This window comes from Malus sylvestris, chromosome 11, assembly GCF_916048215.2.
Source record: "Malus sylvestris chromosome 11, drMalSylv7.2, whole genome shotgun sequence".
NCBI classification, from domain to species: domain Eukaryota; kingdom Viridiplantae; phylum Streptophyta; class Magnoliopsida; order Rosales; family Rosaceae; genus Malus; species Malus sylvestris.
In genome coordinates, this window is record NC_062270.1 from 8,231,379 (window position 1) to 8,259,020 (window position 27,642).

Genomic DNA, 27,642 nt, shown 5'->3' on the forward strand with positions numbered 1-27,642 from the left:
GTGGTGTTGTTTCCTAATAGTAGTCATGATGACGAGAGAGTTTTCAATATGTTCAGAACACGGGTTATTACATCACGTGTCTTTATATAAGACGTGAGATTCTTGTGTTAAAAAAATTAATAACATAAAAATGCAATTTCCCACTACTTACATAATAACATGTGGTATATCATTTGTGTTACGGGCACAAGAAAAAATTTCTCTAAGATGACACCCAAGCTTAAGAAATTGGATGGATAGTTATATTTATTATTGTAGGTATGTAAAAAATGTGAGAAAATTTTAATTTGGTAATTGAAAACAGTTTTTTAAATATAATTACTGAGAACAAAATCTTCTCAAGGTTTTGATTTAAAGGGTCACTTATAGGTTCACTGTTTTTGGCGCTATGAGTGCTTTTACAGAACAAAAAATGGTCTAAGTTTCAAACCTTATGAAACTGAACCAAGAATTAAACACTATTTATAAAACTTGACCAATCAGTCGACATTATTCATGAAACTAGACTAATAAGTATACACTATTTATGAAACTGGACCAATAAGTAGACATTATTTATGAACGAAAACAAGAATTAGGCATTATTTCAAAAACTAAATCAATAAGTGGAAACTATTTATGAAACTAAACTATATACTATTTATGAAATTGGAGTAAGGACTAGACAATATTTATGAAACATGACCAAGAACTAGACACTATTTATGAAAGGATCAATAACTAGGCACTATTTATGAAAGTGAATCAATAACTAGGCATTATTTATGAAATCCGACCAAGAAAGAGATACTATGTGAAATCCCGACCCCAAAATTTCACTATTCATTATGTATCTTGTAATTTAAATTTGTATTTCACGTTTAAGTTATTTTTATTACTTAATTTTTAATTCCGTAAATTTTGGGAATTAAATTGAATAGTTATTGGGTTTGAATTTTCGAAATTAATCTTTAAGATTCGTTGACATTTTGAGGTCACAAATAACGTTTTCGAATAGATCTCGAAACCATGAGCACATAGGCGGAAGTCGTTTGAGAGTCCAAGTTTTAACGGTATAGTTACGAACATTTGAAGTTGTCACTAAATTATAGATTTTAAATTTATTTTAAAACTCCCACCTTGTGGGAAAGGAACCAAGGAAAAAAAAAAGGGCATCAGCCAATGAGGAAAGGGAATTCCCCCTCCATTCTGTCGACCCGTGCACCACCATCAACCTGGTTTAATTCCGGCAAATTTCGCCAATTTTTTCGTTGAATCACCACCATCCAACACCTGCAAAACACTCAGTGATTTCCCATCATCCATCTCCACCCAAATTTGAGGATATTTAAGTCCAAAACCATGTAAAATTGTGTGGGTGACCAATGGAGATTTGACGGCGATTCCACCATTCCGACGAGTTTCACCACCCACCACCACCCTGAATCAACTCCCTTTGGACCCAAGAATAAGACCCAATCAGTTGTAGGGGTGTTGGAACATCAAGGAAATCGAATCGAAGAACACCCATCTTAGGGTTTCCGGCGGGTTTGAGTGAATTTGGGGTTTTTCCCAGCCAAATTGGATTTGGCCACATGTATGAACTTGATCTACTCATTGAGATCTACATTTTTGTGAAATTTGGTAATTTTTGGAGTTAGTTGGAAAATTGGGTTTCCGTTCGTTGGAAACCGCCACTCTCGACGGCGCGTATGGTGGCGGGTGGCCAGTGGGTCGACGATATCTTTCTAAGTTCAATTAGATGTCCTGATTTTGTATTTAATATTCGTATGACATGGTTTGATCGTTTGAACCTAATTTTCACTTTGAGACATTACTTGATCAAAATATAAATCGACGATCCGATCGTTTGATCGTCACCAAAATTTAATATATTATAATACATAATATTTGAGGATGTTAGGAACTGACGGATCAGGAATCCAACGTATGGATCTTCCCGAATTGGATTTCTAAGTTTGTAAAATAAATTGTTGACCACCACCTAATTCTAGTAATTGGCAGAGATCCGACCATCAGATCGCGATGGGATTTTAGTATGTTGTTCTAGAAGTGTAATGGGGGCTTTGGGAGGTTATGGATCAGAAATCTGATAGGCGGATCTTTCGGGTTAAATTGCTAGGTTGTGGACCTTACCGTTGACTAAGAGTTGGCTTTTGGTCAGCATGTCTCGAACCATTTGAATTACAAAAATTAGTATTACTAGAGACTCAATGAAGCTTTGCGGACTTGTCTTGGTGAGTGACTTTAATATGTTTGATATGGTGATTACCATATTCTTTATATTAATATCCTTTGTGGATATGACATTGTTTTATAAATGTGTTTTCTATTATAATGTGATTCTTTTATAATTGGCCATCGATCTATTTTTATTAAATGTGATTTGATTCATGGATTGGTAATCATTGTGAAAAAGTGATTCGAATTGCATATTGAAATGTTTATGAATTGTGTTATAAATATACATTTGAAATGTTGAGAAATGCGAAGGCTAGTAGGGGACCGTTACCCTAATGTCACAGGGTTAGGTGACATCGAGTCTGCACCATGTAGCAGTGGTACATAGATGGTCCTGCTTGGTTAATCCATGATGGGGGACCATATTATTTATGGATCATGCTTGGTTAATCTGCGATGGGCGATCGTTATGGCCATGCATACTTAGGAGTGATCATGCTAACATCCAGGATGGGTGATCACTGCCTAACAGTTTTGTAGGTGTGACTCTGCTTAGTTAATCTGCATTGGGGGGTCACTACCTACTTGGTTATCTTGACCTTGCTTGGTTAATCCGCGATGGGGGGTTACTAGTGGTCCTGCTTGGTTAATCCGCGATGGGTGATCCTTATGGCCATACATACTTAGGGGTGATCATGCTTGGTTAATTCGCGATGGGTTATCACTGCCTAACAGATTCGTAGGAATGACTCTGCTTGGTTAATCCACGATGGGGGGTCACTACCTACATGGTTACTCAAGGGTGGCTCTGCTTGGTTAATCCACTATAGGGGGCCACTTCCTGTTTGGTTACTTATGTAGGTTTCGGCTGAACTGTGTCCCTCTAACCCTAGTTTTTAATGTACATATGAATGATGGATTTTGAGAATCTTGTGGTTTGAATTAGAAAAGTCGTTGAGTGCCTACCATTCTCATTATGTAGGCATTGACTTTACATATGACAGGTCTGGGTAGATTACGAGAAATTGCTTGATATTTTGGTTCCGTTGAGTGGTCCGGAACCCGATGTTGTTGGATTCCGTTAAGTGGTCCGGAATCCTTGCTCTTGTTCATTTCCGTAAAGTTATCTTAGAATCCCAAATTCGAGTGAATGAGAATTACCCACAATAGATCTTGTGAATACAAATTAGAATTGTTTGTACCATACTTGATCAATCTCGAAACTACTGAGCACCGATCAACGTTATACCGTCAAGGACCCATAAGAGTTTCCCTCCAACCAGGAGGCCAATCACAGCGCAACACGTGTTGACATCAGAAGCCAATCACAACGCAACACGTGTCGACATCAGAAGCTAATCACAGCGCGACACGCGTCAACATCAAAAGCCAACACAACACGACACGTGTCAATGTCAAAACAAAGCTAGAAACTCTTTTCTATAAAAGGAGATCATTCTCCCACAATATTTCCTAATGTCATTTGTACTAAATCATTCACTTGTACTCACTAAAGGAGAGCTTAAACCTATGTACTTGTGTAAACCATTCACAATTAATGAGAACTCCTCTACTCCGTGGACGTAGCCAATCTGGGTGAACCACGTACATCTTGTGTTTGCTTCCCTGTCTCTATCCATTTACATACTTATCCACACTAGTGACCGGAGCAATCTAGCGAAGGTCACAAACTTAACACTTTCTGTTGTACCAAAGTCCTCACTGATTTTGTGCATCAACAAGAATTATCATGTTATTATTCATAATCTAGCGAACAAGCCTATGCTACCATGGTTGTCGCAATATCCCTAGTAGCCTTGGCATCATTCTACTCCATACGAGTGTACTCAGCTACCAAGATCTCAGATTTCTGCATCATAGCAAGCAGGGAACCCATTTGCGACTGAGATTCACGCCTTCTGAAGAAATTGAAGTCGACAATCTTATTCACGCCATCAACAAACTTAGCGCATGCTTTCTTGTCCTCGAGCAGATCGGGCTTCAACAACTCATGGATCTCGAAAAACTCCCTAAGGCTGGTTTGGCAGGCTGATCATCGATGCTCATGCAGGCAGGCGTTTCCTTCTTAACATGATGGGTCAGCCATAGCACCGCCTTGGCAGTGAAATCACCACTTTCGCTCTTCGTCGCTGCATGCACCTTCAAAATTGGATCGAACTTGGGCACAAAAGGTTGTCTCGAAACAAACTAGGCACAGAGGGCACGACAGAACTCCTCCACTACGTAATCCTGTCAGCAACCGTTCTAGCAACCCTCAGAACAGCAGGCTTCGCAGGCTCAAGTCCAGTAGCATCTCTTTTCCTCTTGAAAGAAGTCAAGTCAATCACAAGCCTCTCAGCAGTGAACGAATTTTCGTGAGCAGCAGAGGAAGTCTTCGACCTTTTCTCCATCGAAGGCTCTCGGGCAAGCGATGAAGGTATCTTTCTCTTGCATTCACTTGCAACAGGCTTCACATTGGCAATCAAACAAGCAAACACATCACCTTTGATTCTTCTAACTTTCTCATGCGGGGGCAACCCGCCTTTGTCCCTATGAAGAGGACTGAGCAACCAACGTCATTCACGATATTCAGCAGGGATCCCCAAAGCGATGTGCACATTCTTCATGTCTGGAGAAGTCTTGGAAGTTGAACCGAATTCCGAATCTACATAAACAGACGAAGACAAATTAGAAGGCAGCTTAACAAAAGTATAAAACAGCTACATACCGTCGATAAAGGTAGTCGAAACGCTTAGCCCAGGCGAGGATTCAGATTCCCATTTTCCGCTGATCTCAAGGGTTTCCCTAGACTAATCATGATCCCCTTTGCTCGAGTGATTGAAGAGCTTATGGCGGGTCTTCAACTACCCAACACCATCGATGTGACCTAAGTCAAAGAAGTACCAAAAGTCATTGGCAGTCAAGTCCAAGTCAAAGAACCTGCTTAAGTTGTGGAACCTCACCATCACACAGACCGCGTTCGGGAAGCACTAAGCAAGAGCACACCTCATAGAGCATATCATCTCTTGGAAGAACCAAGGCATGGGAAAGGAGAACCCCAACACGAAGTAGTAAGGGTGAAACTTGATAGCTTTCCTAGACCCACACGATTCACAGCTGCTTCTATCCTTGACTTAGGGGTGGGTTTGGTTCAAATCGATTCGGTTTTTTGCCAAAATCGAAACCGAACCGAAATTTCGGTTCGGTTCAATTTTTTTTTGTACGGTTTTTTTTCGGTTCGATTTCGGTTTTTTTTTCAAAAAATGAAAAAATTTAAAATCTTAAATTTTAACATATCCAACACAATCATAACATAAATATTCCGAGTAGACTTAAAGATAATGAAAATAATAATTTAAAGTTCAACTAGAATTATAACATAAAGGTTTTCTTTAAATATTTTGGGTTTAAAGTTTAACTGTAAATAGATTTCTTTTTAGACGATGATGATGGAGTACGACCTTATTCATTCCTCTCTTTCTCTCAATCTCTCTCTCTCTCTCTTTATATACATGTATTCTTGACTAGCAATAAGATAAACATTCTATAATATACTATTTATTTTGATTATTGTCTAGGTAACAATTTTTGATATTTTCCTTATCTTTATGGTCCGAATTTTTTTTATCCATATATGTGGTTACATAATATAATTTCTACATTCTGTGTTCAGCTTCTACCACCAGAAAATTTTGAAGAGGTGTTCATCAATATTTTTGAATATATTGATATACTTTTCAAAATTGTTAGGCCACGGAAGCTACTATACTTGGCCATATGTGAGAAAGTTTGAATTTTGTTTTTGATCTCGTAGTGTTTAAAAAACTCATGAGACTTTTATACGTTGTTTGCTTTCCCTAATCAACTGCAGTGCAGTTGAGATATGTGTTCTTATATATGTGTTGCACTTAATGATATAAACTAGAAATATTGCATGTAATGGTATAAGTTCTAATTTTTGTTGTAGATGGAGAAGCTGAGAAGACAATTTGAATTGGAAAGCAAACAAGTCCTACCAAAGCAGCAATTCGAAGTATCATATTCTAATATAATAAAATCAAATAATTAAATAAATAAAATTAAAAAAATATTAATTTAATTATTTCGGTTCGGTTCGATTTGGTTCGGTTTCTAGACCACCAAAATCGAACCTAACCAAAAGAGTTCGATTCGGTTCGGTTCGGTTTTTTCAATTCAGTTCGGTTTTTTCGTTTGGTTCGATTTTTTCGATTTCGATTCGGTTCGGTTTTCGATTTTTTGAACCCACCCCTACCTTGACTCGCTTAATGCGGACCCCATAAGGAATTGCGTGCTTAAACATCTCGATGAAGTCCCTGAACTGTTCATCAGAACCTACCTTGACGTGAGCAACCCTAAAGTAACCTAGCTTACTTGCAGATCCGCCCTAGCGATACAACGACGGAATAAATTTATCATTCTTGTGGTTCGAGGAAGACATGTTCGAAAGAATCTAAAATGGCGCAAGGAAAAATTGTTAGAAGGCTGCTCGAGGAAGAAACAAAAAAAAACAAAAAAAAAAATAGAAAAGAGGGCCACAAAACCCCTCGCCAGGCCCCACGACCCAACCCACACGGTGTAGTAGCAAGGAGTCCAACCCGCGCTGGCTCCTCTATCTCTCTCTCTCTCGGCCCAATGGCCTTGCGGCCCAAACCAAATGGAGGGGGCTGGCGCCCCCGCGCCTCCCTATCTCTCGTATCCTTCTAACGCTGCATGGGCCCAAGCTCAGCAGTGCCTACAACCACACGGGCCCTTTTCTAGTGGCCCCTTTCGACTAGCCCAGGATCGGCGCCCCTGCACCCAAGTCCACACCATTATAAATTATCATCCATTTCATTTTTTTTTTTTTTGGTACAGAGGATGGCAAAGCCAGACAAGCAAAACAAAGACAAACAGAACTAGGCAAGAACAGCCCTGGGAAGGGCTCTGCCAATAGAATCAGAAGCTAGAAAATTAGTAGCAGAGGAAGGAGGAGAAACAAAAACATGAAGGCCAAGGGATAGCCCATGACCCAAGTCAGCCATATGATCAGCTGATGCATTATTTTCTCGATAGATATGAATCATCCATTTCATTTTTTTAAATCCACTAAAAAAAGCAAAAAATTAAAATGAAATTAAAAAAGTGAACCTGGTGGTCACCGCTGATGCCGCTGATGATGAGGAGGACGAGATCATGTGGTAAACTTCCTGCCTTGCAAGTTGGGCGATTCGTGGGGCGAGGTGGGCTGTCAAGAACTTAGCTCAGGCTTAGCAACGTCAAACCGCAAGACCATAACTAATGCAAGTTAGAATGTACCAATCAAATAATGGGTTTAAGGATGCATATCAGAACACTACATACCAAAAATGTCTATTCCAAGTTGAGCATAGATCGGAGAGAAGAAACCATCCACAAAGTGAATAAAACACCATGTGATATAGAAAGTGATCGCTATTGGAAATAGGATCACACTGCAAAAGTGCAAAAGAGCAAAGAGTGAGCAGCTAATATGATATATATATATATATATATATATATATATATATATATATATATATGTGAGCAAAAAGCAGCCTCAAAGAAGGAGAACGAAGCTTTGATCTCATTAGCTACTACATAATGGATGCATAAAAAAAAATCCACACATATATGACATTAGCGTAAAATTTTATAAAATGGGCTCAGTCTAAAACTTGTAATAAGCTAAGTTGTACATTTCTTGATTTCATCTGGCAAAAGGCTAGTTCTCTGTCTTAGCTAACTTGTAATATACTTCTACTTTCAGAAAAAGAGAAAAATAGATTATAAATACATGCCAACAATCTAAGTTTAAGTTCCTATCACTACTAAAGCTGTAAGGACCCGTATTTTCGAATATATATTTTTCCTAAACAAGTTTTAAGCCTATCCTTGCTTATAATATATTTTATTGTATATTTTCCTTGGACCTCAAGTCTTGAAGCCGTTCTATTTTACTATAAATAGGAGCTTTGCTCCATTGTTTTTGGAGCATAAAAAGAAGGAAACATGCAGAGCATGCATTACGTAGAGATTGGAGTGTATATACATACATACATACATACATACATACATACATACATACTTGTGTGTGTGTATATATATGTGTGTGTGTGTTGTGCGTATATATTTATATATACGTTAGAGTGAGAGCTTAGAAAGAAAAGAAAAGGGGAAAGTAGTTTGAGGTGTACGGAGATGTTAGTTGGGTTGTCTTGCCAAAGCTTGAATTATTGAGGTGAGTGGTTTATGTATTGTGTTTAAAAGTTCTTATTTTCGATAAATGAAAATCACGAACAATTGTGAGATTTATTCTATTTACAAATCCCGATCTATTTTAAGTCAAGCATGTTGGATTTGTTGAAATGCCTTTGGAATTATTAATATGGTGATATGTGGATTATTTGAATATGTTCATGGAGCATGAGAACTTTAGTATTGCATTAATCCGAGGGATAAATGTAAACTGCACACAGGGACATTAGGGCGGAAAGGCCAGTAGGGGTCACGTGGTGAGTTACAATTTATGAAGGATGTAATGAACACGTAAAGGGATGATGTGATATGAAATTACGTGGTTAAAGCTTCGATATTATTATTGTATTTTCTAGTGTGTGTAAAAAGGCATTGCTTGACTGGCATATTACATATTCTACTCACTGAGCGACGGTGGTTGTTGCTCACCCCTCACCTATTATTTTACAGATGAGTTATTTGGCAAGACAGGTGTTAGAAGAGCTAAGGTTGATATTGAGGAGAAGTTTAAGGATTTTAATTTATTATTTTTCTACACCCTGTAAGGATCTTGGAAGTATTTTTATAAGAGGAATTTATTTTTCCAACCTGTGTCAATTTTCTTTTATTTATTTTTACTTTTATTCGCGTTCTGGACGCAGGTCTTATTTTTCCGCCTACCCCGGATCCGGGGCGTGACAAAATGGTTCAAAGCTCCGAGGATTCGATACCCCTGGGCTTGTGGTCTAAGTTTTTCATTGTAGCCCAGTTATTAGATAACCTTGGGAAATTGTGGAGCCAGTTAAGTTGAATTAAATTGAGCTAGTGACATAGAATTTTAAGAGTAGACTTTCGGGAGTTAGGTTTAGTAAATTTCAAGGACGAAATTTGTTTAAGGAGGGTAGATTGTAAGGATCCGTGTTTTCAAATATATATTTTTCCTAAACAAATTTTAAGCCTATCCTTGCTTATAATATATTTTATTTTATATTTTCCTTGGACCTCATGTCTTGAAGCCGTTCTATTTCACTATAAATAGGAGCTTTGCTCCATTGTTTTTGGAGCATAAAAAGAAGGAAACATGCAGAGCATGCATTACGTAAAGATTGGTGTGACATACATACTTACTTATATATATATATATATATATATATATATATATATGTTGTGCATATATATTTATTTATACGTTAGAGTGAGAGCTTAGAAAGAAAAGAAAAGGGGAAAGCTAGTTTGAGTTGTGCAGAGATGTTAGTTGGGTTTGTGAACACGGAAAATTCCTGAAACGAAAGAGACAAGAACAACGTGCACAAACAAATATTTGTATTTTTGATAATTTTGGGTTACAATCTCTTTCTAATTTGATCCTCTGATTCGATCTCCGTAAGGTGTTGATTTGTGGATGTTTCGTTGATCCAATGGGCGTCGAGGCTTGATCTTGGATGAACAGTTGGACGTTTCTTCAAAGGGTCGTGGGCTTGATCTTTGAAGGTGGATTTGAGCGGATCTTCAAGGAGCCGTTGGGGCTTGATCTTGAGGATGAGTGTTTCTTCAAGGGCCGTTAAGGCTTGATCTTGAATAACGGTGATGAGCGGATCTTCAAGGGCTTTTGGGCTTGATCTTGAAGAACGGTTGGATGTGTGGATTTGTCGACGTTGTTGATCCAAAGGGCCGTTGGGGCTTGATCTTGGATGAACGGATGATGAACGATGGTGCTTTCTTCAAGGGCCGTCGGGGCTTGATCTTGAATTGGTGGATGGTTGATCCAAGGGCCGTCGGGGCTTGATCTTGAATTGGTGGATGGTTGATCCAAGGGCCGTCGGGGCTTGATCTTGAATTGGTGGATGATTGTTGATCCAAAGGGCCGTTGGGGCTTGATCTTAGGATGAATGATGAACGAAGAACGCTTTCTTGATTCTTCGGGAACCTGGATGCTTGAGAGCTTCGGAGTTTCAGAGCTTCAGAGCTTCAAGAGTTTTGCCTAATGATTTTGGTTCCCCCTTCAAATGAATGAAATGGGCTTGTATTTATAGAAATTTCCGAGGCCTAATTTTGAATATAATATTCCAGATGAAATAAGTCGTTTCTGCCAGGTGTTGACACGTGTCCTATTTGATGACTTTTCCAACTCGTTTCAATTTTCGTTGAATCACACGCTACGTGTAAAATTTATGTAATACATGAGCGTTGAAACTTTGATTTATCGGTCAACATTTATTTACCGAAATTTCGATGTCTACAAATGCCCCCACTTCAAGTCGCGTCGTGTACATGTGCTTGTCGCGTGTAGGAGATGCGTTTTGAAGTCCCTTACTGTAGATGTCGATCCAAGGGCCGTCGAGGCTTGATCTTGAACTGGGCTGGAGATTTCTTCAAGGGCCGTTTGAGGCTTGATCTTGAACTTTGTTTGAAATTTCTTCAAGGGCCGTCGAGGCTTGATCTTGAACTTTTGTTTGAAATTTCTTCAAGGGCCGTCGAGACTTGATCTTGAAGGTTGAAATTGGGCCACAAGGAGCTTCATGTGGTAGATGATCTTTGGCTTTGGTAGTGGATGAATCGGCACGTATTTTGTTACGCTTGTTGACTTTCCACAGCTTTGATCTTGAACTAGGTTGGAGGATTTTCTGAATTCCTCCAATTGTTGATTTTCCACAGCTTATTCTTGAACTAGGTTTTGATTCAAGGGTGGTAGACACTTGATCTTGAACCAGACTTGTGATTTCTTCCAGGGCCGTCGAGGCTTGATTTTGAATTTGGCTGGAAGCTTCTTCAAGGGCCGTTGAGGCTTGATTCTTGAAGGTTGACTCGAACATATGGCAAGCAGGCACGCGGTGAAGGTGACGACTTGTTGCTTTGTTCAATCTTTCTAATTCACACCTAAACAGTTTGGTCAACGATATGATCTTCAAGATTGATGGGTTCTTCTTCCAGTTGGTGACTTGATCTTTAAGGATTTGATTCAAGGGTGGTGAATCGGCACGTGCAGCCCACAACGCCTAGTAAGTCGACCCAAGAATTTGAGGGTCAAAACGAGTTCTTCATCTCAGACTCTTTCTGCCGAGTTGACTGTGCATGATGCATTCTTCTCTGCTTGTTTCTTCAGCACGTTGTCTCCACATGCTGCAAGGTATCATTTTCACTTGCCTTATCTGTTCTCCAGGCAGATGTGACAGCTTCTATGGAAGTACAGCAGCAGTGGGAGACGAGTACTCGAGAGCAGTGCTAGGCAGGCAATCAGGGAAGGGTTCCAAGCAGTCGGTTCCTTACCCGAGTTTGAGTGGAAGTTCCGGCATATTGTTTTCTTTATCCTTGTCTTTGTAGGTAGGAGCAAGGACAAAGGAAACGACAGGGAGAACGCATGATATGAGATACTCTTGCTTTCTACCCTGGTGATATGAGATACTTTTGCTTTGAAGTTATTGGCTTACAGAGGTACCCCAAGGAATAAGGAACACCAAGTGACTCGAGAGGCTTCGTTGGGAAGGCATTCTCGGAGATGAAGAAAGGTTCTGTATGTCTGCCTTGCTATGGAAGGTGAAGGTGGACAGTTATAGGAGGTCCCTTAATACCTGTAGATGTACTATTCTTTCACTTGTGTCGGCAACTAACGCGTGATTGAACAGTAAACTTTCACGTGCTTTCTCCTTCACCGAAAATCTTCGACAAATTGCCCGTGATTTGCGCAAAGTTGAGTGTGCATATGACAGGTGATGACGCGGCTGAAAAAGACTGGCGCCTCTTCGATATCTGGGATCGGCGCTTCGACAAATTACCCGTGATTTACGCAAAGTTGAGTGTGCATATGACATGTGATGACGCGGCTGAAAAAGACTGGCGCCTCTTCGATATCTGGGATCGGCGCTTCGACAAATTACCCGTGATTTCCGTAAAGCTGAGTTTGCGTGTGACGGGTGCCGACGCGTCTGGAAAAGACCGGCGCCTCTTCGATATCTGGGATCGGCGCTTCGACAAATTACCCGTGATTTCCGCAAAGTTGAGTTTGCGTGTGATGGGTGCTGACACGTCTGGAAAAGCAAGATGCCTCTCCGATTTCTGAGCTTGCCTCTTCGATTTTTTTTTGAATCGGCGTCTTCGAATTCTGAGCTTGCCTCTTCGATTTTTGAATTGGCGTCGAATGCTGATTTTTTTCTTTATAGAGGCATGCAGTTTGTTTCAAAGCACACTTGAATTTTTGCTTGTGAAAACTCCCTTCTTGCACTTCTAAGATCTTGATTTGTCCGTTTTCTTCTTCCTTCAATACTTTGAAAATGTCTGGACCCTCCGACCGTCGTTTTGACTTGAATCTTGGTGAAGAGGCAGTCCCTTCTTCTCCAGACAACATATGGCGCCCATCCTTCATATCCCCCACTGGTCCTCTTACCGTTGGGGATTCAGTGGTGAAGAATGATATGACCGCTGCGGTGGTGGCCCGGAACCTTGTCACTCCCAGAGATAACAGGCTACTTTCCAAACGATCTGATGAGTTGGCTGTTAAGGATTCTCTGGCTCTCAGTGTGCAGTGCGCGGGTTCTGTGTCCAACATGGCCCAACGCCTATTTGCTCGAACCCGTCAAGTTGAATCGTTGGCGGCTGAAGTGATGAGTCTCAAACAGGAGATTAGGGGGCTCAAGCATGAGAATAAACAGCTGCACAAGCTTGCACACAACTATGCCACCAACATGAAAAGGAAAATTGACCAGATGCAGGAATCTGATGGTCAAATTTTACTTGATCATCGGAGGTTTGTGGGTTTGTTCCAACAACATTTGCCTTCGTCTTCTGGGGCTGTACCGCGTAGTGAAGCTCCGAATGATCAAGCTTTGGCTCCTCTTCTTCCTGGAGTTCCGCCGAGTGGTGAGGCTTCAAACAGTCAACCTCCAGCGCCTCTTTTTCCTAGAGCTCCACCGAGTACTGAGACACCACCTGAGCAATAAAGACTCCCTCCCGTTTGTTTGCACATTTGTAAATTTTTTTTTTTTTTTTTTTTGTAAAAATTCCCAGAAAAATAAATAAAATGGACTTTATTTCTCTCAATACATTTTTTTTGCTATATACATACATATATTATGTACATACATGTATATGTATATTTACATGGTGCAATCCGCACCATCCCACCTTCCTACTTGCTTTCCCTTTTTTTATTCTTTATTTTTTTTATTTTTTATTTTTTTAGGTATGGTGACAGATCAATCCAGATTTCCTTTTTTTTTTTTATTATACTTTCCTGCGGTGCCAGAGGCACCATTCCTTCTCCTTTTTTTATTTGTATATATATATATATATATATATATATTTTTTTTTTCGGTGGTACTCACACATGGTGCCATGATGAATCAAGATTCCATTTTTTTTTTTTCACATGGTGCCAGAGCACCCAAGACTCCACCATCCCTTCTTTATTCTTCTGGCATACATGTGTATATATATATATATATGTATTTATATATATGTATATATATATGGATGGGGAATAGCATGGAGGAAGGCAAGGGCTGAGGTCGTTGCGGCAGAGACGGCAAGGATGCACAGAAGCTGGAGCAGCGGGAGAAGCATAGCCGTGAAGTTTGGACGGAAGAGGTGATAACGCCGGCGTTTTGGGGCTGCTGGTCGGAGAACTCCTCGAGGAAGGTGATGACGTGGAGCTTGAGGGACTCGAGCTTGAAGTGGATGAGGGCGGACGGGACGGGAGATTTGCAGGAGGAGCAAGGAGGATGACGGATGAAGCATACACAGAAGCTGGAGCAGCGGAGGGCATGAATAGGTCCTTTCTCTGCATGTACTGACGAGTATGAGGAGCCAGTGACGACGATGCAATTTCTGTGTTCGAGGAGTTCTTCTTGAAGAGGCTCCGCGTTGTCCACGACGGCTCATGCAGGTTCGGTGCTAAAGCCATGAACACCGTCAGCGTTGATCGACGGTTGCTGCTTGCAAATATCTCCATCGGTGGAGACGAAGAGGATGCAGAGCTGGTGTGGAGACGACGACGAGATTGCGTTACCCCGTGTGGATGATGCTGATGGTTAGGCAGACCTATAGCCTCTCAGAGTTCCAAGCCGAGCTTATCCAGCTTGCACCTCAGCTCAATGGCGATCACGTCCTCAGCACCTACCTTAACATTAGCGAGACCATGACAGTGCATGAAGCAACCATTTACGTAGAAGTTCGTGCATGGAGGTTCACGGACACGGCGATTGGGGTCTTTACCGAAGTTGCACATGAACTCGACTTCGTAGGAGGAGGAGGAGAACAGTGGGAGTAAAAGTTGGTGGCGTCGGGAGTGCTAGAGCTCCCGGGATCCATAGAGGAAGAGCACCGGTGGGCCCACTCCAATTGAATAGAAGTTAGCGGCGATTTCTATGTAAGTCACAGCTTTACAAACCTCATCGACGCTAATTATGGAAGTCGAACTGAATGGACAGAGACGACGGAGCTCAGCGGTTCGTCGGATGACGTGCTTGGAGTCGTCGAGGTCGAGCTTCGAATCTCTCTGCACACCCATTCTCAAAAGCTTCCTCTGGCATGGCGGCGATGGGCCTGGTGTTGGTCGAATCTCTTTGCACACCCATTCTTAAAAGCTGCTTATTTACTGTGCAGGATCTTTGAAGGGTGGCCTCTTTAACAGCATTCAAATCCAGGTCACTTTGTTTATAGGACCGGGCTTTCTAAGACATCGGGGAAGAGCTTTCTTTTACCGCAATGCAGAAGAGATCTTTTGTATGTCTCTGACGCGAAGAGGGAGATGTGGGTGGTGTGTTGTCTAACCCCAGCAAGTAGAATCCTTGGTTTGCTGTAATTCCAATAAGCGCAAGGAGGAAGAACAGGATGAGAAAGTTTAGAGTGATTGCAGGCCTGTCCTTCTTCTCTAGAAAATAGGCAAAGGGAAGGAGGAGGAGAAGAGCGATGATGTTTCTGTAAACTGGGAAAACGAGCTTGCTAATGCCCATGTTTAGGGCAGCTCTTAAGACGACATGAAAACCTGCATAGCCAAACTGCAAGGCCAGCATGGCACCATGCAGTTGGAGCCTCTCAGGCACCGAACACATTCTCTTTGCAGAGGCCAAACCTGCTGCGTCCGCCATTGGTCAATCACCTAATTAATCTAGCTGATTAAGTCGCCATGACTTCGTGGAGCTCGACGATGTTGACGTATGAGAAGGATGTTGCGGGGTCGAAGATTGGCTCCTTCTGTTTGTAACATGATTTAGCACATGGGCGGCATTGGGTCCACGTCAGATCACTCCCCGTGTCGAAAATGAGGGAGAGCATCTTCTTGGGCGAGCCCAGGCCCACGCTGACAATGTAGTTTCCTGAGCCCACTACGCTTCCGGACTGGGCTGGGATTTTGGTATCGACGGATAGGCGGAGTTTGTCGACGGTGGCTGCGGACGGTGATTTCTTGGTGTCGTGACCTTTGGCAGAGGAGCTAGGGCTGCAGGAGGTTGCTGGCAGCAGAGAATTGAGTTCAACTGTATGAGCATGTTGATGGAGAAGCTGGTTTTCTTCCACGGCAAAGCCCTTCTCCAAAGAGCTGATAAATAGGGTTAGAAACACAGAAAAGCCAAGCAAATAGCTCATGAGGGAGGAGTGGCATTGGAGCTGGGCCCTGATTTGTAGGTGGGCTCGCTAGGGAGAAAGAGCTGCGAGAGATTTGGGCTTTGACAGCCGGGCCTGGGCTTGGAGTTTGGGCTTTTTTTTTTTTTTTTTTTTTTTTTTTTTTTTGTAATAATGTTTGTAATAAAAATTGACTTTCATCAGTCAAACATTTAATACAACCCTTTTTTATTATTATTATTATTATTTATTATTTTTTTTTTTTTGATGTGACTGAACTCGAAAAATTGAACATTCGAGCTGCCTACGTACCCCTCCAAAGAAGAGATCAAGTCGTAACGTAGTTCAAATACATACATATATATATATATATATATATATTTTGTGCCGTTTGCAGTTTCAACTCATGCAAGCAAGGAGCGTTGGTGTTGCCTTTTATGCTCGTGCAGACTAGGAGCGTTGTGCTATGTTGCAGTTTCAGCTCGTGCAGGCAAGGAGCGTTGGTGTTGCCTTTTATGCTCGTGCAGACCAGGAGCTTAGTGCCATGCAGTTTAGGCTCGTGCAGGCGAGGAGCCTTGTGTCCTACAGTTTAGGCTCGTGCGGACAAGGAGCTTTGGTGAATTTGTCAAGCAATTTTGGAAAGGCGTTCCTCACAATCTTCATAGCAAGGAGCCTTGACCGCGTGATTGAAGAAGTCTTCGGGTAAGAAATCGCGCATTGTGATGGGGACGGACGATCTTCGTGTCGAAGTTTCATCATCCTCAACACGTTCACGTTGCTTTGAAGGTTGACAAGAGTTGCTTTGCCCCCTTTCCGATTGGCGGACTTGTGGAGGAGACGTATGCTTCTTGTGCAATTTCTTAGGAGTGACTTGAGTCCATCCTTCAACTTTGCTTGTCTTGGAGTATGCCCCCAGCGGTTGAGGTGAAAACTTTGAGTCGGAAGAGCCAGAAGTGAAGGTGGTACAGTTTGACTCCCCCACATCGTCAAGATCTAGCTCGATGATTCCTTTCTGAGCTAGCTTCATGATGAGATCTTTCAGCACGAAACACTTTTCTGTCGGATGACTGATGAAGCAGTGGAATTTACAGTACCTTGGACTGTCGGTGCGATTCATTTCTTCTGGCCGTCTGCACTCAGGCAAGCTGATCACCTTCTTTTCTAGCAAGTCTTCTAACATGGCAACCACATCAGAGTCGGGGAATGGATAAGTTTTCTCCTCGAGCTCCTTCAAAGTGCGTCTACGCATCTCTTGATCACGAAAGCCTTCGGCTTGAATTGCCTTGCCTCGTATGGATATTTTGATGGGAGATGTGTTGACCGTCATCACTTCCTTGGTGGGTTTCCATGCAGCCTTTTCCACCTTTATCCCAAGAGCTTTGTCGTTCTTGTAGTCGGCGATCGGTTCTTTCTTCCCATGATGGGCGATGCTCAACTCCATGTCATGGGCGCGAGTGGCCAATTCCTCGAAGGTCCGCGGTTTAATGCCTTGAAGGATGTATTGCAAACCCCATTGCATGCCTTGGATGCACATCTCGATTGAAGAGGTTTCCGAGAGCCTGTCTTTACAGTCGAGGCTTAGAGTGCGCCATCTGTTGATGTAGTCAATGACTGGCTCGTCCTTCCACTGCTTTGTGCTCGTTAGTTCTAGCATGCTCACAGTGCGGCGGGTGCTGTAGAAGCGGTTGAGGAATTCCCTTTCCAATTGCTCCCAGCTGTTGATGGACTCAGGCTCTAGGTCCGTGTACCACTCAAAGGCATTTCCTTTCAGCGAGCGCACAAACTGCTTGGCGAGGTAGTCTCCATCCGTCCCCGCGTTGTTGCAAGTTTCGACGAAATGTGCAACGTGCTGCTTTGGGTTTCCTTTTCCATCAAACTGCATGAACTTTGGTGGTTGATAACCCCTTGGCATCCTTAGGGCATCAATCTTCTTGGAATAGGGCTTCGAGTAGAACAAGGAGGTATGTGAGCTCCCTTCGTACTGTGCCTTGATGGTGTTGGTGATCATCTCCTGCAGCTGCTGGATAGAAAGAGATCCCATGAGTGCCGCTGCTTGGTCTGGCTCCGGCTTCCCATCGATTTTCTTCACTGGGGGTTCTTCGTCTCCGCCAGCTCCTCCCTTTAGTGGATCATCTTCTGGGTCGGGTTTATCGCCGTCCTGCGCCTCCAGTCGGTTGACTAGTGCTGCAATTTGCAAGTCTTTTTCTTCCACAGTTCGGGTTAGCCTTGCGATTGCTTCATTCATTTGAGCCAGCTGCTCATCGATTGAAGTTGCTCCAATGGTCATGACTTGCATGGCTGAACTGTCGCTTGAATCGGCATCGGAGAGCATGGATTCGGAGTGTTTCCTTGGGCTTTCCCCCCTTGGTGCCCTTAGTGAGGCTAAGGTGATCAAAGGCTCGTGCCTTGGGTGCTTTTGTTCCCTTGGCAGAGTTGATGCAGAGGTGAAAGAGGCGGTAGAAGTAGCTCTTGCCATGCTTCGAGTCGTGATGCCCAAAGTGACACCAGTTGCGACAAGGACGTTTTTGTTCTTTGCGCCGGTTGCGGGAACAGTTTGAGCCTTCCTTGATGCCATTAATTTTAGAAGTGCGCTTGAATTTCTTGAACGGAGAAAGAGATGAGAGGCAGAGATTGTCCCACTGGGCGTGCCAATTTGTGAACACGGAAAATTCCTGAAACGAAAGAGACAAGAACAACGTGCACAAACAAATATTTGTATTTTTGATAATTTTGGGTTACAATCTCTTTCTAATTTGATCCTCTGATTCGATCTCCGTAAGGTGTTGATTTGTGGATGTTTCGTTGATCCAATGGGCGTCGAGGCTTGATCTTGGATGAACAGTTGGACGTTTCTTCAAAGGGTCGTGGGCTTGATCTTTGAAGGTGGATTTGAGCGGATCTTCAAGGAGCCGTTGGGGCTTGATCTTGAGGATGAGTGTTTCTTCAAGGGCCGTTAAGGCTTGATCTTGAATAACGGTGATGAGCGGATCTTCAAGGGCTTTTGGGCTTGATCTTGAAGAACGGTTGGATGTGTGGATTTGTTGACGTTGTTGATCCAAAGGGCCGTTGGGGCTTGATCTTGGATGAACGGATGATGAACGATGGTGCTTTCTTCAAGGGCCGTCGGGGCTTGATCTTGAATTGGTGGATGGTTGATCCAAGGGCCGTCGGGGCTTGATCTTGAATTGGTGGATGGTTGATCCAAGGGCCGTCGGGGCTTGATCTTGGAAGAACAATGAACGAAGAACGAAGAACACTTTCTTCAAGGGCCGTCGGGGCTTGATCTTGAATTGGTGGATGATTGTTGATCCAAAGGGCCGTTGGGGCTTGATCTTAGGATGAATGATGAACGAAGAACGCTTTCTTGATTCTTCGGGAACCTGGATGCTTGAGAGCTTCGGAGTTTCAGAGCTTCAGAGCTTCAAGAGTTTTGCCTAATGATTTTGGTTCCCCCTTCAAATGAATGAAATGGGCTTGTATTTATAGAAATTTCCGAGGCCTAATTTTGAATATAATATTCCAGATGAAATAAGTCGTTTCTGCCAGGTGTTGACACGTGTCCTATTTGATGACTTTTCCAACTCGTTTCAATTTTCGTTGAATCACACGCTACGTGTAAAATTTATGTAATACATGAGCGTTGAAACTTTGATTTATCGGTCAACATTTATTTACCGAAATTTCGATGTCTACAGGGTTGTCTTGCCAAAGCTTGGATTATCGAGTTTAGTGGTTCATGTATTGTGTTTAAAGGTTCTTATTTTCGATAAATGAAAACCACGAACTATTGTGGAATTTATTCTATTTACAAATCTCAACCTATTTTAAGTCAAGATGTTGGATTTGTTGAAATGCCTTTGGAATTATTAATATGGTGATATGTGGATTATTTGGATATGTTCATGGAGCATGAGAATTTTAGTGTTGCATTAATCCGAGAGATAAATATAAACTGCACACGGGAACATTAGGGCAGAAAGGCCAGTAGGGGTCAAGTGGTGAGTTACAATTTATGAAGGATGTAATGAACACGTAAAGGGATGATGTGATATGAAATTACGTGGTTAAAGCTTCAATATTATTATTGTATTTTCTAATGTGTAAAAAGGCATTGCTTGACTGACATATTACATATTTTACTCACTGAGCGACAGTGGTTGTTGCTCACCCCTCACCAATTATTTTAAAGATGAGTTATTTGGTAAGACATGTGTTATTTGGCAAGACAAGTGTTATTTGGCAAGACAGGTGTTAGAAGAGCTAAGGTTGTGATTGAGGAGAAGTTTAAGGATTTTAATTTATTATTTTTGTACACCTTGTAAGGATCTTGGAAGTATTTTTATAAGAGGAATTTATTTTTCCAACCCGTGTCAATTTCCTTTTATTTATTTTTACTTTTATTAGCGTTCTGGACGCGGGGTCTTATTTTTCCGCCGACCCCGGGTCCGAGGAGTGACAAAAGCATTCCATCTTTCAACTCTAAATATTAAGAATAATCAGAAATCCACCAACTTTAAAGATATTTGACCCTCCCCAAAACATAGAATTGATGGTTTACACACACAGTATCAAACAGAAAATAGTATTGCATATGAACATGATTTGAACGAAATAGGAGCCAGAAGAAAGAAATGGCCACCATCCTGTCATGAACTTTTTTTATGCCCAACTTCTAACAACTTTTGAAAACGTCTGCACAGAGATAAAAAGAGATCAGAATGATTGGTATGAAGTTTAAAAAAAAAGGAGCAGAAACACTCAAAGCATCGGAAACTTATGCCCCAACTTAGGCCACCAAAAAGTAACAAAATTTGACACACTGTAACCGTTTGTTCTTCTCCTTCCGATTCAGAGTGTATTATGCGTCTTGCCCAGTTGTATTATGTTGAAAAGCTGGACTGGGCATTCGTGTGGCTTCCCTTTCTCAGGCCAAAACCAAACAACAGCTTGCTCATCCTCTGCAATTAAAATACCAAAAAATTAAAAAAAAATCAAAATCAAAATAATAAGTTAAAATTTAAAATTTAAAATCTCATCTGGTATGTTGGGTTCGATATTTTACCAATTGTTGTTTCTAAGTTGTGTTTTTTGTGGATTTTCACAACAAAAAATAATCCTTAATACCCAGGCCTAAATTTCTTGTTCGGATTTTATCAGATTTTTTGTACTGTATAACTTACCAATTTCCATTGTATTTGGGAAGATAAACTGTTTTTGTAAAGAACTTTAGAATTCTAAATTAGGATAAATTGCTTACCTTTAGCAAAATGGATTCTACTGTTGTTCTTCACAGGCGACGGTGAATGTTTGGGTGCCGCTGCTGGTTGGGATTGTGCTAGTTGTTGCACACGCGGCGTTGAGGTGGACCGATGGGTTGCCGTGGACGAAGAGAGCTCTGCGTTGTTGATTGGTTATGCGGCACGATTCTGCGAATTCATGGATTTGGATGAATTAGTGATGGCGGTGGTTTGGGTAAAACTATTTGGAGAAACAAATTACAGTCTCACACAGTGGGGAAGCATCCAAAGAAAACGTGGGTCGAAAGACTGAAACGGTGTGGGGAAGAAGAATCCAAAAATGAAATAAAAGACCAAAAAACTAAAGCAGGGCTAAAGACGGAATCTCATTGTACAATAAACAGTGGACAGAAAAAAAGAAGGGTTAAAAATGGAATAACATTCTAGAATAAACAGTGCTGTAGGCAATTTTGTCTTTTAGTGTACACTAGAATTTGTACCCGCAACCTAAATGAAAAATTATGCAATTTCAATCTTGATAAACAATGTTTGAATAAAAAACTGAGTTACCAATGTCAATGCAAATTATACACAATTTCATCATGAATGAAACAAATTTAAATATCAAAAGAGAAACATATTTTGTCTATTAAAAATATTACGAAGTTGTTTGGATACGAAAAAACACATTGTTTCATGTCCAAGAACATTAATAGGTAATGTTGTTTACTGCAATACTAAAAGTTGTCCTATGCTATGTTGGTCATTAAGGAAGCATCTCAGGGGAGAAAAAAAATTGAAATAAATTTATAGACATATCATGAACAAAATAAGGGTAATGTGTATTTACCTAATGTTTTTGTGTGCAGAAAATAGTCTGATTTTGCATGAAATGAGGATGATCTTCTCTGGCAATTTTATAGGACGCGATCAAACTTTTGTGAGTTTCCAACTTGCTTTACAACCAAGTTTCTACAAAAATAGATCGAATTCAAGAAACTAATTAGATCAAGGCGTAAGAGATTATAAGAAAACGTATAGAAAATATAAACCACATATACCACTAAAAATGGAATAACAGTGTTTTAGGCAATTTTCACTTTTAGTGTATATATATAATTTGCGTAGTATGTAGCAGTGTGAGAAAAATAACATGTACTACAATAACACAAGAACTACTAAGTCTACAACCAATGAAGGTTGGTCAGAGTGGAAGGGGCTCTGGTCGCTTAAGCAAGTGGTCTCGGTTTCGAGCCCTTGTGGATGCAGAAAACTTTCTTGGGAGAGGTCCCCGCATATGCGCCCGACAATACCTCGAAGGATTAGTCCTGGGCTTTGCCTGGGGATACCTTGGGAAACCAAAAAAAAAAAAAAAACTACTAAGTCTACAACAACAACAACAACAACAAAGCCTTTTCCCACTAAGTGGGGTCGGCTATATGAATCCTAGAACGCCATTGCGCTCGGTTTTGTGTCATGTCCTCCGTTAGATCCAAGTACTCTAAGTCTTTTCTTAGAGTCTCTTCCTAAGTTTTCCTAAGTCTTTCTCTACCCCTTCGGCCCTGAACCTCTGTCCCGTAGTCACATCTTCGAACCGGAGCGTCAGTCGGCCTTCTTTGCACATGTCCAAATCACCGGAGCCGATTTTCTCTCATCTTTCCTTCAATTTCGGCTACTCCTACTTTACCTCGGATATCCTCATTCCCAATCGTATCCTTTCTTGTGTGCCCACACATCCCACGAAGCATCCTCATCTCCGCTACACCCATTTTGTGTACGTGTTGATGCTTCACCGCCCAACATTTTGTGCCATACAACATCGCTGGCCTTATTGCCGTCCTATAAAATTTTCCCTTGAGCTTCAGTGGCCTACAACGGTCACACAACACGCCGGATGCACTCTTACACTTCATCCATCCAGCTCGTATTCTATGGTTGAGATCTCCATCTAATTCTCCGTTCTCTTGCAAGATAGATCCTAGGTAGCGAAAACGGTCGCTTTTTGTGATCTTCGCTAGATTGCTCCGGTCATTAGTGTGGATAAGTATATAAATGGATAGAGATAGGAAAGCAAACACAAGATGTACGTGGTTCACCCAGATTGGCTACGTCCACGGAATAGAAGAGTTCTCATTAATTGTGAAGGGTTTACACAAGTACATAGGTTCAAGCTCTCCTTTAGTGAGTACAAGTGAATGATTTAGTACAAATGACATTAGGAAATATTGTGGGAGAATGATCTCGTAATCACGAAACTTCTAAGTATCGGAGTGTGGTATCGTCTTGACTTGCCTTATCTGTCTCATAGGTAGATGTGGCATCTTCTCTGGAAGTACTTTTCTTCCATCCAGAGGTGGTATCTTTAACTGGTGGAGATGCACAAGGTAATGTATCAATTTCACTTGAAGCTTACTTGTAGTTTCAGGCTTGGTCAAGCGCGATACAAACCATGTAGTAGGAGTCCCCCAAGTCACCGAGCTAGGGGATCTGCTGAAAGAGGTGACATACAAGGTAAGCAATCAGAGCTCCGGCTGATTGTTCACCTTCTCCCCATCTTGCAGCAGCATGAAGGATAAAGCAAAAAAAAATGAGAAGAGATGATATGGGATACTTTTGCTTTTGAAGAAGTAACTTTCCACAGGCTTATTCTTGAACTGAGCTGGAGGGTTTTCTGGTTTCCTCCAGAGTATAAGGCCGACGGAAGAATTTGAGGGTCAAAACAAGTCCATCAAATCTAGAGTACGTTCAACCCTGCTGATATGGGATACTTTTGCTTTTGACAGAGTAATGGATGTATCGGCGCGTGTGCTGTTACGCTTGTCTCCACATGCTTCCTTGTATCCTTCGCACTTGCCCTATCTGTTCCTAAAGCAGATGCGGTATCTTCCCTGGAAACATAAGATGTTGAAGATGAGTACTCGAGAGCAATGCCAGGTAAGTAATCAGGTAAGGGGTTCCAGGCAGTCAGTTCCTGGCTGGAAGCTTGATTCCAAGTGCTGACTGATTGCTCTCTTTCTCCTTGTCTTGCAGGTAAAAACAAGGCCAAATGAAAAGATAGGGAAAAAGCATGATATGGGATACTCTTGCTTTTAACCCTGATGATATGAGATATTCTTGCTCTAGTATAGCTTGTTTGCAGAGGTATTATCGGGGGGAAAGAAATCTGAATATTTCGAAAGGCTTCGTTGGGAGTGCCTTCTCAGATATGATGAAGGGTTGAGCATTTTTGCAGGTCTGCCTGTCCGTTGGGGATGGAGGTCGACATATATAGGAGTCTCCCTAACAACAAGTAGTAATGCTATTCCTTTACCCTGCTTGGTCATAGCATGGTAGTGGGAGCTGCCAGCTTCACATGTTTTAACTCTGTCAGAGCACTTTGAAAAAGTGGTCTGTGGTATCTGGCTCTCGAGATTCGGAGAACGATGCCTCTTCGATTTTTGAGAAAGCAATCATGCTGGGGGTCTGGCTCTCGAGATTCGGAGAGCAGTGTCTCTTCGATTTTTGAGAAAGTAATCATGTTGGGAGTCTGTCTCTCGAGATTCGGAGGGCGGTGCCTCTTCGATTTTGGAGCAAGCAATCTTGTTGGGAGTGTTTTCTCGAATGTGAGTAAAGGTTGGGCATGTTTGCTAGTCTACCTTGACACGAAGCACAGAGGTTGACACACAGGGACTTTCCAATTATCTAGCAATGGTACTGTTCCTTTACCCTCTCTTCGATTTTGAGAAAGTAGTCATGTTGGGAGTCTGGCTCTCGAGATTCGGAGGACGGTGCCTCTTCGATTTTGGAGCAAGCAATCTTGTTGGGAGTGTTTTCTCGAATGTGAGTAAAGGTTGGGCATGTTTGCTAGTCTACCTTGCCACGAAGCACAGATGTTGACACACAAGGGCTTTCCAATTATCCAGCAGTGGTACTGTTCCTTTACCCTTGTGGATAATAATATGGTAGCTAGACCTTCAAAATTTATGTGTCTAAACTTTGTTAGTGCTGTTTCTTTGCTATTCTTTTACCTTTCTTGGTCAGAGCGATGTAGTGGGAGCTGCAAGCTTCACGTGCTCAACTTGGCAGAGAACTTTGGCAAAGTTATCTGTGGTACCCATGAGCTATTGTTGCGTGTGAGAAGTGGGTGATTGAACAGTAAGATTCATGTGCTTTCTACTTCACCAGAAGTCTTCGACAGAATGCCCATAATTTCCGCAAAGCTGAGTGTGCATGTGACAGGTGCTGACAAGGCTAGAAAAGTAGGTGCCTCTTCGATTTCTGAGATCGGCCCTCGTGGTCTCTGAGCAGCCCAGCTTTTGAGAAAGCGAGCGCCTCTTCGATTGATTCGGAGAACGATGCCTCTTCGATTTTTGAGAAAGCAATCATGCTGGGGGTCTGGCTCTCGAGATTCGGGGAGCAGTGTCTCTTCGATTTTTGAGAAAGTAATCATGTTGGGAGTCTGGCTCTCGAGATTCGGAGGGCGGTGCCTCTTCGATTTTGGAGCAAGCAATCTTGTTGGGAGTGTTTTCTCGAATGTGAGTAAAGGTTGGGCATGTTTGCTATTCTACCTTGCCACGAAGCACAGAGGTTGACACACAGGGACTTTCCAATTATCCAGCAATGGTACTGTTCCTTTACCCTCTATTCGATTTTTGAGAAAGTAGTCATGTTGGGAGTCTGGCTCTCGAGATTCGGAGGACGGTGCCTCTTCGATTTTGGAGCCAGCAATCTTATTGAGAGTGTTTTCTCGAATGTGAGTAAAGGTTGGGCATGTTTGCTAGTCTACCTTGCCACGAAGCACAGAGGTTGACACGCAGGGACTTTCCAATTATCCAGCAGTGGTACTGTTCCTTTACCCTTATGGGTAATAATATGGTAGCTAGACCTTCAAAATTTATGGGTCTAAACTTTGTTAGTGCTGTTTATTTGCTATTCTTTTACCCTTCTTGGTCAGAGCGATGTAGTGGGAGCTGCAAGCTTCACGTGCTCAACTTTGGCAGAGAACTTTGGCAAAGTTATATGTGGTACCCATGAGCTATTGTTGCGTGTGGGAAGTGGGTGATTGAACAGTAAGATTCATGTGTTTTCTACTTCCCCAGAAGTCTTCGACAGAATGCCCATAATTTCCGCAAAGCTGAGTGTGCGTGTGACAGGTGCTGACAAGGCTGGAAAAGTAGGTGCCTCTTCGATTTCTGAGATCGGCCCTCGTGGTCTCTGATGAGCCCAGCTTTTGAGAAAGCGAGCGCCTCTTCGATTTCTGAGATCGGCATTCGTGGTCTTTAAGCAGCCCAACTTTTGAGAAAGCAAACGTCTCTTCGATTTCTGAGATCAACCCTCGTGGTCTCTAAGCAGCCCAGCTTTTGAGAAAGCAAACGCCTGTTCGATTTCTAAGCAGGCGCCTATTCGATTTCTAAAGCTCTGTCGAGTGCAGATTTTTATAGGGGCTGTCATTAAGTTCCAAAGCACACTTGAATCTCCACCAGTAGAAGCTCCATTCTTGCACTTCTAAGATCTTGATTTGTCCGACCTCTTCTCTCTTCAACACCTTTGAAAATGTCTGGCCCCTCCGACTGTCGTTTTGACTTGAACCTTATTAAAGAGGCAGCCCCGCCTTCTCCAGACAACATATGGCGCCCATCCTTCGTCTCCCCTACTGGTCCTCTTACCGTTGGGGATTCCGTGATGAAGAATGATATGACCGCTGTGGTGGTGGCCAGGAACCTTCTCACTCCCAAAGATAACAGACTACTTTCCAAACGGTCTGATGAGTTAGCTGTTAAGGATTCGCTGGCTCTCAGTGTTCAGTGTGCAGGTTCTGTGTCTAATATGGCCCAACGCCTATTTGCTCGGACCCGCCAAGTTGAATCATTGGCGGCTGAAGTGATGAGTCTCAAACAGGAGATTAGAGGGCTCAAGTATGAGAATAAACAGTTGCACCGGCTCGCACATGATTATGCTACAAACATGAAGAGGAAGCTTGACCAGATGAAGGAAACTGATGGTCAGGTTTTACTTGATCATCAGAGATTTATGGGTTTGTTCCAAAGGCATTTATTGCCTTCGTCTTCTGGGGCTGTACCGCGTAATGAAGCTCCAAATGATCAACCTCTGATGCCTCCTCCTTCTAGGGTCTGTCCAGTACTGAGGCTCCGAATGATCCCCCTCCGGTGCCTTCTCTTTCTGGGGCTCTACCGACTGCTGAGACTTCTCCTAAGCAACCTTTGTGAAGTCTCCCTCTTGTTTGTTTATTTTGACTCATGTATATGTACATATTTGTAGCTTATCGGGGATATCAATAAATAAGCTTTGCTTGATTTCAACGTATTGTGTTAAATACACCAAAGCTTTATTCGCTAAGTTCTTTGAATTTTCTTTTGTTGAAGCTTGTATGTTGAAGCTTTCACCAGATCAATTTTGTGATAAGTTTTTCGTACCTTTG

At 42.1% G+C, this 27,642-nt stretch overlaps 1 protein-coding gene and 1 long non-coding RNA gene across 2 annotated transcripts; both read right to left on the reverse strand.

The window, feature by feature from the left end:
- Positions 1-4,421: 4,421 nt before the first annotated feature.
- LOC126590183 (uncharacterized) lies at positions 4,422-14,377 on the reverse strand. Its single transcript, XM_050255710.1, has 3 exons — positions 13,964-14,377; positions 7,543-7,652; positions 4,422-4,743 (listed from the first exon to the last, which is right to left on the reverse strand). Exons 1-3 carry the CDS (start codon positions 14,375-14,377, stop codon positions 4,422-4,424), a joined length of 846 nt encoding a protein of 281 aa, XP_050111667.1.
- Positions 14,378-20,456: 6,079 nt separating this feature from the next.
- On the reverse strand, positions 20,457-21,575 carry LOC126591203 (uncharacterized). The gene is made up of 3 exons (XR_007612289.1): positions 21,245-21,575; positions 20,774-20,945; positions 20,457-20,679 (listed from the first exon to the last, which is right to left on the reverse strand). It is a non-coding gene; the product is annotated as an uncharacterized LOC126591203 (long non-coding RNA).
- Positions 21,576-27,642: the final 6,067 nt, after the last annotated feature.